The sequence below is a fragment of the Heptranchias perlo genome, chromosome 1, assembly GCF_035084215.1.
Source record: "Heptranchias perlo isolate sHepPer1 chromosome 1, sHepPer1.hap1, whole genome shotgun sequence".
Classification (NCBI taxonomy): Eukaryota; Metazoa; Chordata; class Chondrichthyes; order Hexanchiformes; family Hexanchidae; genus Heptranchias; species Heptranchias perlo.
In genome coordinates, this window is record NC_090325.1 from 126,414,381 (window position 1) to 126,436,217 (window position 21,837).

At 43.5% G+C, this 21,837-nt stretch overlaps 1 protein-coding gene across 2 annotated transcripts in view; it reads left to right on the forward strand.

Moving 5' to 3' along the window:
• LOC137325772 (EF-hand calcium-binding domain-containing protein 14-like) overlaps nt 1-21,837 on the forward strand; it is a 52,288-nt gene that overhangs the window by 18,820 nt on the left and 11,631 nt on the right. For both annotated transcript variants that reach the window (XM_067990929.1, XM_067990930.1), the window contains exons 4-6: nt 3,473-3,577; nt 5,020-5,133; nt 11,705-11,878. In XM_067990929.1, coding sequence (XP_067847030.1) covers nt 3,473-3,577; nt 5,020-5,133; nt 11,705-11,878 — 393 coding nt within the window. The remainder of the gene's footprint in view (nt 1-3,472; nt 3,578-5,019; nt 5,134-11,704; nt 11,879-21,837) is intronic.

The window sequence follows — 21,837 nt, forward strand, 5'->3', positions numbered from 1 at the left end:
CCCACATCATCTGTATGCATGGGGTCAGCTACCATATGTATGCTACTGACACCCAGCTGAACTACAAACCTCAATTTGACCACCACCATTTTACTGTCTGACTACTTGACTGACATCAAGTTGTGGATCAATCAGAACTTCCTCTAACTTAACATCAGCAAAACTGAAGCTGTTTCTCCAGATTTTCCACGGATCTTCCACCAAAGTTATAGTGGATAATCGGAAGAACCCCCGGGGAAATTCACCCCCATGTTGTTCAGCTCCTGCTAAAAACTCTGTACCCTAATTCTTCTCCTGTTGTTGCCCAACATTGATTTTGCCACTGTGAAGCTTTTTGGAACATTTACTGCCTTGATGGTGCAACATAGATGCAAGCTGTTGTTTGAATTTTCATCAGCTGTAGAACATCCAGGATCCCATCTTCTACCCTGCCCTTGCTATGCCCAGTTTTTGACCGGCAAAAGGTTGTGACTCTTTTGCTCTCCAGTTATTGTCTTTTTTAATAATATGCATGTGTTGCATCAGTGTCCAACCACATATCTCTTTGTACAATAAAGCAGTATGTACAATAGAGTAGTATGATGTAGGCTTGCACCTGTATATTCCCATACAGTGACATTTCAAACTCAGTCAGATCATTATAGGAAGATGCCAAGTGGAACTGAGGCAATACTGTACAAGAGGGGAGCTAAATAACAGCTAGCTCTAGTACCATTGGCAGAGACTTAGGAGCAGCTTAGTTGCCAGTTCTTGTGAATGAACAGGAAAAAGGTAAACCTAATAAATGTGTAGGTTCGGTTGTCATCTAGCTGTACAATTAAAATGGCCAGCAGACATATTTTACTCTCTCTACGGAAGTGCCTACATCTTGATAAATTGGGCCAGTGGGCCGATGAATGGCAGATGGAGTTAATTTAGATAAATGTGAGGTGATGCATTTTGGTAGATCGAATCGGGCCAGGACCTGCTCCGTTAATGGTAGGGCGTTGGGGAGAGTTATAGAACAAAGAGATCTAGGAGTACAGGTTCATAGCTCCTTGAACGTGGAGTCACAGGTGGATAGGGTGGTGAAGAAGGCATTCGGCATGCTTGGTTTCATTGGTCAGAACATTGAATGCAGGAGTTGGGATGTCTTGTTGAAGTTGTACAGGGCATCGGTGAGGCCACACTTGGAGTACTGTGTACAGTTCTGGTCACCCTATTATAGAAAGGATATTATTAAACTAGAAAGAGTGCAGAAATGATTTACTAGGATGCTACCGGGACTTGATGGTTTGACTTATAGGGAGAGGTTAGACAGACTGGGACTTTTTTCCCTGGAGAGTCGGAGGTTAAGGGGTGATCTTATAGAAGTCTATAAAATAATGAGGGGCATAGATAAGGTCGATAGTCAAAATCTTTCCCCAAAGGTAGGGGAGTCTATAACGAGGGGGCATAGATTTAAGGTGAGAGGGGAGAGATACAAAAGGGTCCAGAGGGGCAATTTTTTCACTCAAAGGGTGGTGAGTGTCTGGAACGAGCTGCCAGAGGCAGTAGTAGAGGCGGGTACAATTTTGTCTTTTAAAAAGCATTTGGACAGTTACATGGGTAAGATGGGTATAGAGGGATATGGGCCAAGTGCAGGCAATTGGGACTAGCTTAGTGGTATAAACTGGGCGACATGGATATGTTGGGCCGAAGGGCCTGTTTCCATGTTGTAACTTCTATGATTCTATGATTTGCTACATTTGCTTCTCAGAGACACAAAAAGGTCTGGAAGTACAAATGTCTTTCCCCAAAATCCTGTTGTTAGTCTCCCTATATGATAACATGTTTAGATGTGTCTTCAAGTCAGCTGAACATTTTAAGCCAACAACAGAAAAATAAAGAAGAAATACAGGGGAAGGATGCAGAAATAATAAGAGAAAGTAAAGAGACACAAGATACCGAGTGAGAAAAAGAAAAAGATACATATAGCCAGAGAAGGAAAAGACACATTGAGAAACAAGGGATATAAGTAGAGAATTGAGACATGAATAAAGATTCAACATGGGCATAAAACAGAGACAAAGAACTGAAATAGGGCTCGGAGGCAGTGAGCAATGTGGAGGACTGAAGACTCCAAGAGTAAAATGGATCAGGACAGGGAAAGTGAGTTAGATGAATAGTGTATTTACATTGCAAAGCCACTGTCTGAAGCAGCTGTGCAATACTAGCTTCAAGTATTGAATTCTGTAGAAAATGCTCAATTTGTATAGTGGGAGGTTTCTATAACAGCTGGTTCCACTTTAATGTTCCTTTGAAGTCGTAGTTCATGACTATATAACAGGCGCTGCATGCCTAGGGAAGGTCCGTACAGGCAAATAAGGGGCAAAACTGTAAAGCTGTATCATTTGCTGCACAGATAGATTGAGCCATTCAGTTCTTAACAACAAGAAAAACTTGGCTGCTTCTAATACCAAATCCACAGTATTAATATTTGTTCTGATAAAAGGTCTTCGACCTGAAACGTTAATTCTGTTTCTTTCTCCACAGATGCTGCCTGACTTGCTGAGCTTCTCCAGCATTTTCTGTTTTTATTTCAGATTTCCAGCATCCACATTATTTTGCTTTTGATTTTGTATTTATATTTGTGTCAGTGGCTTGTAGCAACCTCTTTGTTTTGGTGACAGCAACCATGCCTCATTTACAGTCACTGCTCTCCAAGAAGAAATTAATTGTGTAAAGTGCTTTGAAACATTTTACCATGAAGGCGGGGGGGGGGGGGGCGGGAGGGAGGGTGTCGTCAACAGGAGTGATGTACCTTGAACTGCATCAGAATTATAGGAATACAAGAGCTTCTCTACAAACACAATTAACATGACAATTTAGGCATTGTTTTATGTACACTAGTATAGAGAGGGTATGCTGAACACCACCATTAGAACATAGGAATTGCTAGACAAAAAAAGGCCATGGTCCATTGAATTCGCCTTGGAAGTCACATGATGCAATGATAATGGAGTTGATGACTAATCATAGCTACCAATTTGTCTACAACAGACCCAGACATGAGAGAAGGAAACTAGTGGCTGCCAAGTGCCTGTGAACACTGACTGCAGCACGCACGGTGCATGCTGAGGTCAGTTGCTAACGAATTTTGAAAAGGAGGCCTCTATTTGCATATGTAAAGGGCCTAACGCCTGGTTCAGGCGCGGCCCCCGGACGCCTATAAAGGAGTGTTTACCAATATGGCGGACGGTGCACTTCCAGTGCAGAATGTGGGCGCGCACGTTGCCTACATAGTGGATGCTTAGGTGCCGTTTTACTCCTGTAAAACAGGTGCAGTACCAAAGAATTTCTAGTCCATTGTATCTTTTGTATTTTCAACCTGTCTGTATGTTTTAATTCTCACTTATTTTTCTGTTACTCTCTTCCCCAACAAATTGTGTGAGTTTGGTGTGTTCTGTTGATATTACTTTCTCAATGTTTGCAATCCCCCTCTGTGTTACAGTTGGAGCAGATTACAGCCTCAGTTTCCCAAAGCAAAACCTTGAAAAATGGAGGCCCAAGAGGTACACAAGTGTATAATTCACAGGAAATACAGGCTCTAGATAAGGTATGTTATGACAAAAGATTACTACTTATTAATACTGGCATAATAATGGTATGAATATAGAAATCACATTGTAATTATAAAATTAAATGAAATGTTTTCATTGGTGGTTTCACATTTCCAAACTCTTTGTCCTAAATTCCACTAATCTGTATATTTGGTTGTTCAGGTGTCTGGTTTAATGCTGTGTTTATTTTACAGCACTGCCTCCAGGGACACTGAGACCCACCTCATAGGGTGGATTTCCAGGGGCCCTCTGAAGGGGAAGCACCATCAGTAGCATATATAAATTGCTGTCCCAGCTACAAATTCTCTTCAGCAGTTTTGATATTGCTGGCCTATTTGACACCCCTTGACATCGGGAAGATACATGGCGCCTCTGCCAGAAACTTAGTCATAACTGAGACTTTTACAAACTACTCATGAGCCAGCTTACACAAAGAACAACTGTTTCAGTGCTGCATCCACTGCTCTGATGAATCCTCCCTGAGGCCATACCACGTGGGAGATGGTTTTGTAATATAAATGATACAGTAGAGGTTAGAGTTACTTAACAGACCACTACACCATCATGGTATCTTAAGAAAATATTATATTTTGTGAACAACTAGAAAACGATTAGAGGCAGAGATATCAGATGCACATAAGCAGAGAAATAGTCAAAACAAAGGAGCTGTATTTTTATTGTACAAGGCTTTAACCAGACCTCATCTTCAAATAGTGCCATGGAATCTTTTACGTCCACCTGAACAGGCAGATGGGCCATTGGTTTAACATTTCATCCGAAAGACACTACCTCTGACAATGTAGCACTCCCTCAGTACTGCACTAGTACTAGATTCTGTGCTCAAGTGCTGGAGTAGGGCTCAAACCCACAATTTTATGATTCAAAGATGAGGGTGCTGCATAAGACGGGTAATTTTCAACCTAGCGGGGCGGAAAACTAGCCGTATTGGATCAGCTGCTCATTGTATAGCCTGCACGATTTTTCCTTTCCATTGACTTTGAAATGTCTTTTAAAATCAGGACGGAGAGTTTGACGCAATTTGATGAGCTATCTCCCAGGATACTTATGGCTGAAGTGAATGCTCACACGATTCAAAATGAATTTGTAAATTGGACTATAAATTGTCCCCCCAGTACAACAGATGAATTTACTTCTATTGCGAATATAAGGGTTTGAGAGCAGCAAATAAATATACTTATTCAGCAGCTCTCTTTATGGTTTGAGGCATAGAAACTTCCCAAAGATTGGCCTGGTCTATGAAGTGATGTTGTACGAAGTGATTTGAACTGACAAAAATATTGTGGTTTATTTCACTGCATGTTATAAAGCAAGATCATAATCTGTATTATATTATAGTTCCACATCAGTAATCATCTACTAGGTGCAATTAGGATGTCATTCACTTTTCTTTGCCTCTGTTTTTTCAACCCATATATAGAAGATTAACATCATGCAAGATAGCATCATTCATATCAGAGAAAATCTTAATTCACTGCAGGCTAAATGTGAAGAGTTAAAGAACAATGTGGAGGACAAGCCAACCGGTAACCAGGTAACAAATTTGTATTGTTATTTTGAATTTCATCCTTAGTATTATCGTCATTACTTGATAGGACAATTAGAAGCATTCTAAGCCCTGCAACAACTCAGTTTGAGGCACAAAGCTGTAGGCTAGTAGTTCATCATAACATTACACATGTTGTAATCAGCAAGTGAAGTTCTCAGGAAAATAGTAATGCCCTCTTAATAAAATGGGTTTCACTTAACACATGATTAAGTGCTACGATAGTCAGTCAACTCTCCTAAATGTTTTGGAAAAGAGATTCCTCATTTTTGTTAAAAGCAAATTATCACTAAAGATGTTTAAAAATTTTGAAATCCCTGTTTAAAACTGGCAGTGTTTTGCAGTATGAGATCAGTTGGGTTACTTTGTGCATCAGCAATAGCCAGTCATACTGTTACTCATTCTGCAGTACAGATTGGGTTTAACCAGTGTGGATAAATAAGAAATTTATCTCCAACTAAATGCTGCTGTTCTTGTGGTATAGAGATTCATTATAGAGGGAAAAAATGAGCTGCAGGTCCTCTCCAACTAATATTTAATTGAATGAACAACCACCACCAATATCAATCTTGTACAAGTCTGTGTTTTATTACTCACTATCTTCAGACCAATTCATGTGTAACCAAAAAGTTATTAAATTAATTACCAAATGAAAGAAAATTGGCATGAACATGGTACAGCATGGTTAGACACAGAGTAAAGTTCCCTTTCTCAGCAGCTAATTAACTGTGTCAGATGAGTTAGGAAGGGGTTAATTTTCTCATTTTTATTGCAGCATTGTCTACAGGCTCGTTTTGTTCGGGCGAATGGTCAGTTAAGTCAAACAGGTTTTGTAACTGACAAGTTTCCAACCTATCGGACACTACTGACACTCTAGAGGTAGCGCTTGGCGTTGCAGAGATTTTCTGTGTCTTTAAGGTTCTGTACGATTGGCAGCCTTTATTTGATTTTGGAAGATACATTCTAAATTTCCTTTGTTCCTGGTCGATCTTCAAAGGGTACCAGGGTGTATCTCAGGGATCATGATCACTGTTCACCAATTCTACTGAAGCCTTCAAGAGGAAGGCTAGAGAATCAGCGAGGAAGGGAAGTGATAAAAAATCCCAAGTAGAGTTATTACTAATGTAAGTTATCACAGGTGCAATATTTATTAATAAAATTAGTGAAGGATTACATCTGTCTGTGTTTTTTCTAAATTTAAATAGGAATAGTCATGTTCTGTTAGCTACTGTAATCTGTTGTATCACTTGATTGCTGGTGTTTAGCTGTTAATTTCAACATGCCTGTTATGTAGTTTATAGCTTAGTGATTAGGAAACAAAACCTCTTGTGATCTCCCCGATTTTGGAAACTGATACTTTTATTAGACCATACCTTAAGCTACAAACTACATAACAGGGGTTTGTGTCTAAAGTTACTTATTTGATGATGAAGTTTGAATTTTGGTTCTGTCACTCCTCTCACTCCTCTATAAAATGACTTAAAAGGGAAAACAGCTCAGCTAGTGGTTATTAAAAGTACATCACTGTCCTAATAGGAGTCACCAGCTATTTCTTATCTCACTAAGGATGCATAAAAAACTTGAAACAATACATTGGTAATTAAATTCCTTTGTTGCACTAAGGTGAAGTAATTTTGTACATCAACAGTAACGGACTATTTGCTAATTTTTGTCCATGTTCCTAAAATTTCTATGAGAATAATCTGGTTTAATGCAGAGATCTACTGTTACTGGTTTTTGGCTTGTTAAGCAACAATTAAAGGTGAAATTGCAAATCTACACATTACATTAATGACATTTAGCCAGATCTTGCTGGAGCAGGACTTCTGCAGCATTTCCCATTAGACTTTGCTGAATCCTTCAGGTCAAAAATATTTTGCGCCGCTGGAAGTGCGAGCTAATAATAGCGTGGCAAGGGCAACGAGGCATCTGGGACCTTGATGAATGGTGGGACCAACTGTGTATCTCCTTAACCAATGAGATTTAAGGATTCAGAAAGAAACAGAGGAACGACTGAGAAGGAGGATGAATTAGAGTCAAATCAGGTACAGAAAGAAAAATAAAGAGAGGGAAAGAAAAGTTAGATTAAGGGGCAGAGAGAGAGAAAAGAGACAGATTTAACTTTCGGTGGTGAGTATAATGGGCAATTAATGTGCAATTCCAACAAATTCTTAAAAATAACGGGGAGGCTAAGGGCGAGATGCCGTTTGTGCGAAGCAAACGACGGAACGGCGTAAATCGAGCAGCAAGTTCTAGAGATTCACAACTTGTGGTGTATCTCTTAATCCCTTGAATTTGCTGGCCAATTTGCACATTAATGCGTCGTTAACGCGCTGTTATTTTTCCAGCAAGATCCGGCCCATTATCATGCAGAGAGAATGGACTGAGGTCCAGCTCGGAGACAGTTGAAGAAACAAATTAGCTGATTCAGTGTACACATCAAATGGCTGCTTCACCAAGTCTCACTTTACCGGACTTGTTGGGAGATTAGCAAGTGAAAGTCTTTTAAGTATTTAAATTGAGGTCCTATGGAGGTTGTAGGACCCTGATGTCGTTTTCTGGTGCCACTGGGTGGAGTGTAGGTGGTGTACACTCCGCCCATTGGTACAAGGCATTGAGTAGCCCTATTAGCGGTCCTTAAAGTGATCACTACAGGCTGCTCAAAGAAAGATTTTCAAAGAAAAGTCTTGCTATCCACTGCTGGCCTGTCGGTGCGCGCTCCTTGCAAATTCCTCCCCCTCCCTATAACTCATAATTTCTGGCTTGCCTCCCTCCTCCCACCCCAATGGGCAAGCTGCCAGTTACAAATGTGAACAGTGCTGACAGCTTGCCCTTCCTATGGTAGTGAGGCACAAATCTGAAAATGACTTGTGCCTCTTGCCCACATCATCGGGTAGGTGACTCGAATGCTCCACCTACTTCGCACCCGGGTTGTGCTCAAGTAAAGGAGTCGGCCCCAATGACTCCACAAATTTAAGGAGCTGTGTTGTATTTTCATTCCAGTAATTATGAATGTGTACTGTCTGTTTATTGTGATTGTCTGCCATCCTTTCCCCTTGCTTTGGGTACACTAGTGTGTCGTTATCTTTTATTGTTATATTCCTCGGTAAGGACCTACTGGTGACTCTACAAACTACTCACTTCAACCTGTTGCAGGTCAAAACAATCGTAGAATGATACAGCACAGAAGGAAGCCATTCGGCCTATTGTGTCTGTGCTGGCTCTTTGAAAGAGCTATCTAATTAGTCCCACTCCTCAGCTGTTTCTCCATAGCCCTGCAAATTTCTCCTTTTCAAGTATTTGTCCAATTCCCTTTTGAAGGTTACTATTGAATCTGCTTCCACCACCCTTTAAGGTAGTGCATTCCAGATTGTAACAACTCACTGTGTTTGGAAAAAAAGTTCTCCTCATTTACTCCCTGAATATTTTGCCAATTACCTTAAATCTGTGTCCTATGGTTACCTTCCTGCCAGTGGAAACAGTTTCTCCATATCTACTCTGTCAAAATCCCTTATAATTTTGAGCAACTCTATTAAATCTCCCGTTAACCTTCTCTGCTCTACAGAGAACAATCCCAGCTTCTCTAATCTCTCCACATAACTGAAGTCCCTCATCCCTGGTACCATTCTGGTAAATCTCCTCTGCACCCTCTCAAAGGCTTTGACATCCTTCTTAAAGTGTGGTGCCCAGAATTGGACATCATACTTTAGCTGAGGTCTAACCAGTGATTTATAAAGGTTTACCAATGATCCCACATGCTTTTTTTTAAAAACAGTCTTATCAACTTGTCCTGTCACCTTCAAAGATTTTAATATGTTAACTCATAGGTCTCTCTGTTCTTGCACCCTCTTTAAAATTGTACCATTTAATTTCTATTGTCTCTCGTCACTTTTCCTTCCAAAATGCATACTTGTCTGTTAAATTTCACCAACCATGTGTCTGCCCATTTCACCAGTCTATCTGTGTCCTCCTGAAATCTGCTACTAGCCTCCTCACTGTTACTACATTTCCAAGCTTTGTGCCATCTGCAAACTTTGAAACTATGCCCCATATCCCCGTCCAGGTCATTGATATATATATCAAAAAGAGCAGTGGTCCTAATCCCGACCCCTGGGGGACACCACTGTATCCTTCCCTCCAGTCTGCTAAACAACCGTTCACCAATACTCTGTGCTTTCTGTCTCGTATCCACGCTGTGACTGCCCCTTTAATCCCATGGGCTTCAATTTTGCTAACAAGTTTATTATGTGGTAATCCTGCCTGTGTTTCAAAAATAGCGTGTCCTTTATTGACTGAGAAAGATTACACGCTTGGGATGATTCTCCCATCATTTGCTTGGAGGTAGGCTCTGGCAATACACTGGAGGGACTTCAGAGCCACGTGCTTATCCTTGTGCTTCTACACACATGCTAATGGAGAATCCACACAGCAGCCACCAATCTGTGATTACAGAAACCATTGCACGCATCTGAGCTCTTTGAACCCCCCCCCCACCACCTGACAGCTGTCCGAAGGACATCAAAAGTTGGCCTTTATTGTCTTGACAGCATTAAAGGCAGTTCACTTGAGAGAATGCTGCAATTGTGCCCATTGCCTGCGTGTCTGACATCTCTGCTGCAGGTACCACTGATGCTTTATGTTGCTGCATAGCAGTCTGTGAAGCAGATGATCCTTGCTGCACAACATTGTCCAACTGGCTACTGGTGAACGCAGTTTGTAGCGTGGTTTGCAAGAAGTTAAGTGAATTATGCACAGATTCCTACTCATGAAACATCCTCAGTTTCAGAGTGAACTGTGAAGTCTGAATCATGAAGCAACTCAAAAGGGACCTTGATTATGGCAACCCGTCTCCTTCAGCAGCAGACAACGCTCTTAAGCCCCACATCTGGCTCTTCCACACCCATGGGAAATGACTCACTCTGCACTTCCTTTTCCAAATTAGTAAAACCCTTCCTGGGCTAGTGCCTTCTTCAAGTCCTGATGAAGATGGCTTGCTGTGGTGAGGATTATTGCTGAGTGGGGCCAGCTTGTTGCTCCTGGGGAAACTTACAGTGGATAGTTGTAACTTACAAATTTACCTATATATGCAGCCACGTAAATTTATTCATGGTCATCATCCTCATTGTTCACCTTTGGAATTTCCTTGAGGCTAGACGCTTCCTCCAGCTTCCCTGGGAACATGACCCGAGTGAGGACCGTCACCCCACTCTCTCATGTTCATATTGCGCGTCTGCAGAATACAGAGCACTTCTATGTACCCTCACTAAGGGGGTGATTTTAGGAGGCAATTGTAGGTGTGTGGGGGGTTGGGGGGGCTCCGAAAATCACGGAAATCCCGTTTAGGTTCCGAAGCTGGCTCCAACCCGCCAACTTCCGAGTTTCCCAGGGACCCACCTGTGGGTCGACCCGAAAATGGATGTCCCGCCGGCAATTAAAGAACATAAGAACATAAAAAATAGGAGCAGGACTAGGCCAATCGGCCCCTCGAGCCTGCTCCGCCATTTAATAAGATCATGGCTGATCTGATCCTAACCTCAAATCTAAATTCATGTCCAATTTCCTGCCCGCTCCCCGATAAGAACATAAGAAATAGGAGCAGGAGTAAGAAATAGGAGCAGTAGTAGAAGCCGGCGGGATGACAGTTAAAGAGCCAAATGTACCTCATTGAGGTACTTAAGGCACATTACCTGCGACAGTTTAAGTAGTTAGAAAGATTTTTAACTTACCTGGGTGGCTTGACCACCGCTTCTGAATCACGCCTGGTGAAGGGCCGGATCAGGGAAAAAGAACCTAAATAAATTAAATAAAAAACCATGCAAGGAAGTGAAAACGCCAAATGCACCTACCTTTAAAACTTGCTCCAATATCCGATGTCCCCCTCTTCACCCTCCCGATCTTCTCTCTCTTCCCCCTCCCCCGCTAATATCAGGGCCTAAGAGTGTGCTGCAGATTCTTGCCTGAAAATCAGGGTTTTTACTTTCTGTACTATTCCTCCATTTTACCCAGAAATTGCTCACTCCACCACTGAATTGGTCCACCCTGTGCTTTTAATCCAATTAAGAGGTTGCTCAGCTAATCGAGCAGCATTTCCTGCAGGTACTTTCAGATTGGTCACTTAGTCACACATTAGTGCCCCTGAGCTTTCAGAAGACACGGAGTAAGGATAGGTGTTTAAAATTCTGGGGGCTATTAACAATTAATCCATTCTCTAGTTTGGTTCAAATGTCATTAAAGTTGGCACAAATAAGTCTTTTTTATTTTTCTCATTATTTTCTCTCCCAAAGAGTCTTATTCATTTTCTTTTCTAATTGCAATGAGCAGAGGTAGATATTTGTCAAAAGATGCAGCATGAAAATATATTCTGCATTCTGTCTCGTGAAGACGATCTCATTGTGCGCATCAGAATGCATTATCAAACCTGATACAGAAGTGAAGAATGCATAAGTACAGAACCTATGTACAGATAGTGCTGACTTCAATATGCACTTTACCTCAAAATCTTTTGCTTGATACCAGAGGGAAACTAAAGAACAACATTGACATTTTTCTGCTTTTTCAGGACTTGTCCAAACTGTACAAATTTATACGTAAACTGAATGAGTCTACTGTCTCCAGTTCCGTGGGAATAAAGGATGAAATTCATGAGCTTCGCAACCTAACATTTGATCTCACTCACAAGTTCAGATCCATGGAAACAAGACTACATTCTCTTACAGAGCTGACAAACACACAGGTTTAGTATCACATTTCTGAGTCATTTGTTTAGATGATGCTGATGACATTTTTGTACATTTATAGTTTACCTGCAGGGCAGCATCAAAATATCCCAACAGTTGACTAATGGAATCAATTAAGCTGCTCTACAGCAGGTAGATTGAACAGTACATGGACAGAATGGTAGATTAAGGAAGAGAGAGGCAGGCAGCAGGCATTTTTTTAACCTCAAAAATGGCCATCGGTAATTAAAGTTTAAAGGTATCACCTGATGGACTTCAGTTATGTGGAGAAACGAGACAAGCTGGGATTGTTCCCCTTAGAGCAGAGAAGGTTAAGGGGAGATTTGATAGAGGTGTTCAAAATTATGAGAGGTTTTGATTGAGTAAATAAGGAGAAACTGTTTCCACTGGCAGGAGGATCGGCAACCAGCGGACACGGATTTAAGATAATTGGTAAAAGAAACAGAGGGGAGATAAGGAGAAATGTTTTTATGCAGCGAGTTGTTAGGAGCTAGAATGCACTGCCTGAAAGGGTGATGGTAGCAGATTCAATAGTATCTTTCAAAAGGGACATATACTTGAAAAGGAAAAATTTGCAGGGCTATGGGGAAAGAGCAGGGGAGTGGAACTAATGGCACAGTGGGCCAAAATGTCTCCTGTGCTGTATGATTCAAGGAGCCAACTTAATCTTTTATAATTATTTATGTTCCAATCAGTTCCATTTTTGTCTATATCTTTTGTCTAAGTGTTAGGGTCTTTTGTGAAGCTCTTGCTATACTTGCTTATTGTCTAAGATCCATCTGTTTTTACTATAAATACTGTTCCTATAAAATACATAGGACATGCAGTGTCCTACTGAGCTACTTTCTGCTGCTTCCCAATAAAGGGTACAAAATAGCTAATGCAGCATATGTAGTATTCCAGGGCCTATATTTTGATGCTTTTAATGTGGAGCACAATAGTTCAAAGCATTCGTATTCACAAGCAGAAGCTATAATATGTTTACATATATTAAATTTAAGTGCAGGGATTATCAATTTCCGAGCTAGGTTTTTAATCAAGTTTAGAGTTCACTGTGATTTCATCATGCTGAGAAGGAATCGAGCAGTCATAGTAAGAAATAATGAGATGCACAGTGGAGGTAAAGTTGCGAATGCCAGTGAATGGGAAGTTATCCATACTATTCTGTCTCATGCAATTAGCAATATCTAATTATCATTGGTCCTCCCAAGTCCCCTACTCCTTACCAAAATCTCCCACCTATCGTCACTTGAGGCAGATTGTCCTCTCGTTTACTTCCCTACTTTAAGTGATACTGCAGTGACTGAGGTAAAAAATGAGGTAGGGACCAGTTACGTGGGATTCCTGCCTATTTTTGCTTCCAACATATTTTCTGCCATCACTTCTGCTGGAAGCACTTGCCTAAATATAGGCAGATGTGTTTAAATGAGGCAATAATGAAATGGTGATGCCATAGATCCACTTTCCATCATTACTGCTTCGTTTCCAATGGACATAACTAATACCTACCAGGCAGAGTAAAAGGACTAGGCAGGTAGAGCAGGAGTCCCCTGGGGCCATCTCCCTCTCAAACAGATATTCTGCTTTGGATACTGTTGGGGGAGATGGCTTATCGGGAGAAAGCAGCAAGAGCCAAGTTCGGGGCACCACGGGTGGCTCTGCTGCACAGGAGGGAAGGAAGAAGAGTGACAGGGCTATAGTGATAGGGGATTCGATTGTAAGGGGAACAGATAGGCATTTCTGCCGCCGCAAACGTGACTCCAGGATGGTATGTTGCCTCCCTGGTGCTAGGGTCAAGGATGTCACGGAGCGGCTGCAGGGCATTCTGGAGGGGGAGGGTGAATAGCCAGTAGTCGTGGTCCATATTGGTACCAACGACATAGGTTTAAAAAAAAGGGATGAGGTCCTGCAAGGTGAATTTAAGGAGTTAGGAGATAAACTAAAAAGCAGGACTTCAAAGGTAGTGATCTCAGGATTACTACCAGTGCCACATGCTAGTGAGAATAGGAACAGGAGAATAGACAGGATGAATGTGTGGCTGCAGGGATGGTGTAGGAGGGAGGGATTTAGATTCCTGGGACATTGGGACCGGTTCTGGGGAAGGTGGGACCTGTACAAGAGTGACGGGTTACACCCGAGCAGGACCGGGACCAATGTCCTCACGGGGGTGTTTGCTAGTGCTGTTGGGGAAGGTTTAAACTAGAGCGGCAGGGGGATGGGAACCTGAGCGGGGAGTCAGAAGGGAGTAAAGTTGAGAGCAGCAAGAGAGGGGAAGTCCCAGGGGAAATCTACAATACAAATAGTACAAACAGTTGTTCAAGAACAAGTGAAAGGGAAAAGCGTAGAGTAGCGGAAAGAAAGTGTACTTTAGGCACGACAGATAAAATAAAAACTAGAAGGCGTAAGGCGATTAACCCAGCATCAAAGCTGAAGGTCAGGCTAGGGTGTGTGGCCTAACTCAGAGTTCTATATACAAATGCACGGAGTATAAGGAATAAATTAAATGAACTATAGGTTCAAATTCAAATTGGAGGGTATGACATGATAGCTATTACTGAGATATGGCTGCAGGATGGTCAGGATTGGGAACTAAATATACTGGGTTATAATGATTAGAGATGAAATCACTTCAATGATAAAGGGGGATATAACGAGAGGTAAGCAGCCAACAGAGACCTTATGGGTTGAATTGAGAAATAGGAAAGGATCTAAGACTATAGTGGGAGTTGTGTATAGGAGCCCTGGCAGCAGCTCTGAAGTGCTAGATTGTATAAATGCAGAGATTAGACAAGCATGTAAGAAAGGCATAGTGGTCTTAATGGGGGACTTTAACCTTCACATAGATTGGGAAAAGCAGACGAGCAACTGTCAGAAAGGTAGTGAATTTCTTGAGTGTGTCCGGGATAGTCTTCTACAGCAGTATGTCCTAGAGGCAACAAGGGGGCAAGCCATACTAGATTTAGTAATGAGTAATGAACCAGATTTAGTTAACTGCTTAACTGTGTGTGAACATTTATCCAATAGTGATCATAATATGATCGAGTTCAATGTAGTGTTTGCAAAGGAAAAAAGTGAATCAGCTGCTAAGATTCTAGACTTGGGCAAGGCCGACTTCAATGGGATGAGACAGAGACTGCCCACAGTAAACTGGGCAAATCTGTTAATGGGTAAAACGACTGATGATCAGTGGGAAATGTTTAAAGAAACATTTAACGTGATACAGAATCGGTTTATACCCCTGAGGGGCAAAAACTCTACTTGCCAAAAAAAAAGCCATGGGCAACTAAAGAGGTAAGGGACAGTATAAGACATAGGGAAAGGGCATACAAAAAGGCAAAAAATGGCACAGATCCTGGCGAATGGGAAAGATACAAAGATCAACAAAGGGTCACAAAACAGATAGTAAGGGCTACAAAAAGAGAGTATGAAAAGAAACTCACAAGGGATATCAAAACCAATACGAAGAACTTTTATAGTTATATTAGGAAAAAGAGGGTGGTCAGGAGCAGTGTTGGCCCCTTAAAAACTGAAAGTGGGGATATTGTCATTGACAATGGGGAAATGGGGAACATGTTGAACAATTACTTTGCGTCAGTATTTACAGTAGAAAAAGAGAATAGCATGCCGGAAATCCCAAGAAAACTAATATTGAATCGGGCACAGGGACTCGATAAAATTAACATAAGTAAAGCAACAGTAATGAAGAAAATAATAGCACTAAAGAGTGACAAATCCCCAGGACCAGATGGTTTCCATCCCAGGGTTTGAAAGAAAGTAGGTGAGCAAATTGCGGATGCCCGAACTATAATCTTTCAAAGTTCTCTAGATTCAGGAACTGTCCCACTAGATTGGAAAATTGCACATGTCACTCCGCTTTTTAAGAAAGGAGAGAGAGGGAAACCGGGGAATTATAGACCAGTTAGCCTAACATCTGTTGTGTGGAAAATGCTGGAGTCTATAATTAAGGATAGGGTGACTGAACACCTCGAGAATTTTCAGTTAATCAGGGAGAGCGAGCATGGATTTGTGAAAGGTAGGTCGTGCCTGACAAACCTGATTGAATTTTTTGAAGAGGTGACTAAAGTAGTGGACAGGGAAATGTCAATGGGTGTTATTTATATGGACTTCCAGAAGGCATTTGATAAGTTCCCACATAAGAGACTATTAGCTAAGATAGAAGCCCATGGAATCGAGGGAAAAGTACGGACTTGGTTAGGAAGTTGGCTGAGCGAAAGGAGACAGAGAGTAGGGATAATGGGAAGGTACTCACATTGGCAGGATGTGACTAGTGGAGTCCCGCAGGGATCTGTCTTGGGGCCTCAATTATTCACAATATTTATTAACGACTTAGATGAAGGCATAGAAAGTCTCATATCTAAGTTTGCCGATGACACAAAGATTGGTGGGATTGTAAGCAGTGTAGATGAAAACATAAAATTACAAAGCGATATTGATAGATTAGGTGAATGGGCAAAATTGTGGCAGATGGAATTCAATGTAGGTAAATGTGAGGTCATCCACTTTGGATCAAAAAAGGATAGAACAGGGTACTTTCTAAATGGTAAAAAGTTAAAAACAGTGGATGTCGAAAGGGACTTTGGGGTTCAGGTACATAAATCATTGAAGTGTCATGAACAGGTGCAGAAAATAATCAAGAAGGCAAATGGAATGTTGGCCTTTATATCTAGAGGACTAGAGTACAAGGGGGCAGAAGTTATGCTGCAGCTATACAAAACCCTGGTTAGACCGCACCTGGAGTACTGTGAGCAGTTCTGGGCACCGCACCTTCGGAAGGACATATTGGCCTTGTAGGGATTGCACCGTAGGTTTACTAGAATGATACCCGGACTTCAAGGGTTAAGTTACGAGGAGAGATTACACAAACTGGGGTTGTATTCTCTAGAGTTTCGAAGGTTAAGGGGTGATCTGATCGAAGTTTATAAGATATTAAGGGGAACAGATAGGGTGGATAGAGAGAAACTATTTCCGCTGGTTGGGGATTTTAGGAATAGGGGGCACAGTCTAAAAATGAGAGACAGACCTTTCAGGAGCGAGATTAGAAAACATTTCTACACACAAAGGGTTGTAGAAGTTTGGAACTCTCTTCCGCAAACGGCAATTGATACTAGCTCAATTGCTAAATTTAAATCTGAGATAGATAGCTTTTTGGCAACCAGAGGTATTAAGGGATATGGGCCAAAGGCAGGTATATGGAGCCCGATGTTACCAGGGCTGCGGGTTCTCGGCGGGGGGGGCTATCGGGCGCGTGGGTAACACGCCCGGTGAAATTAGTCAGCTTCCCGCGCGATTGTAGCATCCAATCCACTAATTGGATCCACTTACCTGCTCCTCCGGGTTCCCCGCTGCTGATCTGCGCGTCGGGTGGGCTGCGCATGCGCAGTACGATCTGTCAGCTGGAGGCGCTCTATTTAAAGGGGCAGTCCTCCACTGACAGATGCTGCAACAAATAGCAAAAATTACAGCATGGAGCAGCCCAGGGGGAAGGCTGCTCCCAGTTTAATGATGCCTCACCCCAGGTATCATCAGATGGGGTGAGGAGGAGGGGGCGGACAGAGGTCTTCCTCCCGGCGGGCGGGAGGAAGCGGCCTGCCTCTGCCACCAGGAAGGCCTGGCTCGAGGTGGCAGAGGAGGTCACCAGCGCCACCAACATATCGCCCACCTGCATACAGTGCAGGAGGTGCTCCAATGACCTCAGTAGGTCAGCCAAAGTGAGTACACGTAGTCTTTCCCCTGCACTCCATCTGCCACATCACTGCCCCCACCCCACATCTCCTTCAGCACTGCCAACACTAGTCTGTCACATCACCCCTCATACCCACTCAAACCTCATCCTCATCTTACCTGCACCTACTCACCTCGCCAGTACTCATCCCGCCACTACCACTCAACCCAATCCTCATACAATCTCATGGCTCTATCTCATACTCACCCTCTCGTGCATCTCTTTCACGGCCAGCCTCACTCAACCTGCCACTACCTGTGCTGCAGCCACAGGGCATGCATCACATGTGTGCAGTAGGCAGCGTAAGGCAAACGTGTCGTGAGCATGAAGGGGATGCACAAGGGTGTTTGAGGATTTGTCATGGGTGTTACTTATATTGAATTTCTGAACAACTCACATTACATATTATATTGGCACCACTACTGACATGTCTTCGCGAATCCTGTCTGGTTTGTGCAATAATGCCCTCTCCTGAGGATCACTATGAAGACCCACAACTGATGCCACCCATTGTGTCACTGCAGAGTGGGTGTAGGTGTATTTGCAGGGCACTTCTGCGCAGATGACTGAGAGACATCGGCGATGTCCCCAGTTGCACCTTGGAAGGATGCGGAGGAGAAGTTGTTGAGGGCAGTGGTGACTTTGACAGCGACAGGTAAGAAGATGGTGCTCGGGCCAGCCAGGAGCAGCTCGGCATGAAAGAGGCTGCAGATGTCCACGACTACATGTCGAGTGACTCTGAGCCTCCGTGTGCACTGCTGCTCGGAGAGGTCCAGGAGGCTGAGCCTCGGTCTGTGGACCCTGTGGCGAGGGTAGTGCCCTCTGCGACGCATCTCTCTCTGCGGTAGCCCTCCCTCCTGTTGTGCAGGTGGATGTGTCACAGCACTGTGTTGTGGAGCTCCACGTGTCAGAGGTGGACGGCGTGGATGGCGAGGCTGGTGATGCTGTTCGCCCTCCGAGGAGGTCATGACTGCAGCTACGGCGGCCCCCATCCGCAAGATGTACATCTGAGGGGGTCAGCAAGGTAGGCACATGTCTCCGGACCCCGGGGTAAGTGTGCAGGTTGGTGACTTTGACTGTCAGGAGGAGGGTGGTGGAGGCCAAACTTTGTCCCAAGTGACAGAGTGGCCTCCTGCAATGGGTGAGGGTCTCCCCCCACCCCCCCCACCTACCCACCCCCCCCCCCCACCTGTCAAATGGACCTTTACAGCTGCAACACGTCCATTTGACCTGGGAGTGTTTCCCCCAGTGTGGGAAATAGTCCCAGTTTGTTCTAAAATCCCACATAATCCCTTAATCAGGTCAATTAATGACCTGAAATACCTAAATAAATACTGTCAAGTGGCATCCCGCTGGCTTTAATTGCCTGCGGGATTCCCACCAGCAGGGGCTGCGCGCGCACGTCGGCGCGTCAGTGGGGAACCCGGAAGTGCGCGGGTTCGGGGCGGGCTCCGGTCCAGCTCCGTTATTCTCCGATTTTCGGAGCCCCCCACCCTCCCCGCGGGGAACGCACCCGATAGCGGGTGCTAAAATAGAGCCCAAGGAGTTAGATCACAGATCAGCCATGATCTTATCAAATGGCGGAGCAGGCACGAGGGGCTGAATGGCCTACTCCTGTTCCTATGTTCCTATAAAACAGGCATCTGGTGTTGTAAGGCACTACTGAAAAGGCAGAAGTGCTTCTAAAGGGTCACAGCAGGTAATTTTGAAGGCAGTGTGAAATCCTTATTTTACAATTTTTTTGGTTCACTATTGACTAGTGCTTTTTGCTGTCTGCTGTGGGGCTTTCATTTTTGCCACCACACCCATTCTACAGAGACCATTACTGGATTTTCATTAGCAATACCTCTCTTTATGCTTTTTGGAGGAAGAGGAGGAGGAGCAGACAGAATCAGGCACCACAGGAGGTGTTTAGCACCGAGTTGCACATATTCTCAATCTATAATATACAGATTAAATGCTCTACCTCCATCTGACCCAAAAGCAGTGCGTGCGGAAGCTGCACTTACAAGTGAAACCATCAATGAGTTATGCCATATGCTGTAACCTGATCTGCAGTCCATCCCTATTGTAGACTCGCATTGTCCATCAAAGTCACCACCACCCCGAATTTTTATGCTTTGGGATCATTCCAGACTACCTCTAGGGACATCAGTAACATAAGAAATAGGAACAGGAGTAGGGAGTAGGCCATACAGTACCTCACCTAGAGTACTCTGTACAGTTTTGGTCTCCTTATCTAAGGAAGGATATACTTGCCTTATAGGCAGTGCAACAAAGATTTACGAAATTGATTCCTGGGATGAGAGGGTTGTCCTATGAGCAGAGATTGGAGTTTAAAAGAACAAGAGGTGATCTCATTGAAACATATAAGATTCTCAGGGGGCTTGACAGGATAGATGCTGAGAGGTTGTTTCCCCTGGCTGGAGAGTCTAGAACTAGGGATCATAGTCTCAAAATAAGGGTTCAGCCATTTAAGACTGAGATGAGGAGGAATTTCTTCACTCAGAGGGTTGTGAATCTTTGGAATTCTCTACCCCAGAGGGCAGTGGATGCGGAGTCATTGAGTATATTCAAGGCTGAGATAGATAGATAGATTTTTGGACTCTAGGGGAATCAAAGGATATGGGGATCAGGCGGGAAAGTGGAATTAAGGTCGAAGATCAGCCATGATCTTACTGAACGGTAGAGCAAGCTCGAGGGGCCTACTGCTGCTTCTGTTTCTTATGATCTTACTCTTATACGCCAACCCCCTTGCAATAATGGCTAACATACCATTTGCCTTCATTATTGCTTGCTGTACCTGTGTGTTAACGTGCTGTGATTAGTGTACACGGACACCCAAAATCCCTCTGACTACCAACATTTCTTAGTCTCTCACCTTTTGAAAAATATTCTGCATTGACTGTACACAGATGCTTGAAGGAAAGCAACATAACAACTTGCATTTATATAGCACCTTTAAGGTGCAAAGACATCAAAAAGTGCCTCGCAGAGGCATAATGAGAAAAAGATGGACGCTGAACCAAAGAAGGAGGTGTCCAAAAGCTTGGTTGAAAAGGTGGGATTTAAAGAGGGAGGCAGAGGAGTTTAGGGAGGCAATTCCAGAGCATAGAGCCTGGATGGCTCAAGGCAAAGAGAGGGGGAACGAACAAAAGGTCAGAGTCGGAGGAATGGAGAGTTGTGGGGCAGGGGGAGTGGGATTATAGGGCTGGAGAAGGTTAAAGAGACCGGGAGGAGTGAGGTCATGAAGTGATTTAAACATGAGGATGAGAATTTTAAATTTGAGGCACTGGGGGACTGGGAGCCAAGAACAGGGGTGATAGGTGAGAGGTATGTGGTGCAGGCTAGTATGTGGCAGCAGCGTTTTGGATGAGCTGAAGTTATAGAGGCTGGAGGATGGGAGGTCAACCAGAAGACCATTGGAATAGTCGAGACTGGAGGTGACAAAGGCATGAGGGTTGAAAGTTTCAGGAGCAGATGGACTGGGGTATGGGTAGAAGTGAATGATGTTACGGAGGTAGAAATAGGCGGTCATTGTGATAGAGAGGATAGAGGGTTAGAAACTCAGCTCTAGATCAAATAGAACACAGATTGCAAACAATCTGGAATAGCTTGAGATGACGGTCGGATGGAATTGGTGGCCAGGGTATGGAGTTTGTGGTGGGGCCCAAAGACAATGGCTTTGGTCTTCCCAATGTTGAACTGGAAGAAATCGTGGCTCATCCAAGACTAGAAGTCATAGATGCATATTTTGCTTGTGCAAGCCAGATCATCACCTTCCCCATGGAAAACTGGTGGCAACATGACAGGGCAGTGCAATTTTCCCAAGGGCCAGGATTCACCAAAGTACAAGGAGTCATCTATCCCCAGGAAAGGATTCCACTTTGAATGTCCAATTTCTTTGTGACCATCAGCATCACGTTATACTAGCCATGGCAGCTGCCATGATACCTTCATTTTAAAACAGTTCACTTGCCATTGCTCTTTCAACCAGAAAGGCAATTGTCTCAGTGGATCCTGGGAGAGCAAGGATACCTTCTACAGCCATGGCTGATAACACCTGTGCACATCCCCAGAATACCATCATAAGGCAATCCATTCTTCCACCAGAGTTACCAGGGAGCTCACTACTGCAACCTTGAAAGCACAGCTCAGGTGCCTGGATTGGTCTGGTGCTCTGAAGTACAATGAGGTCACTGCCCTCAAACT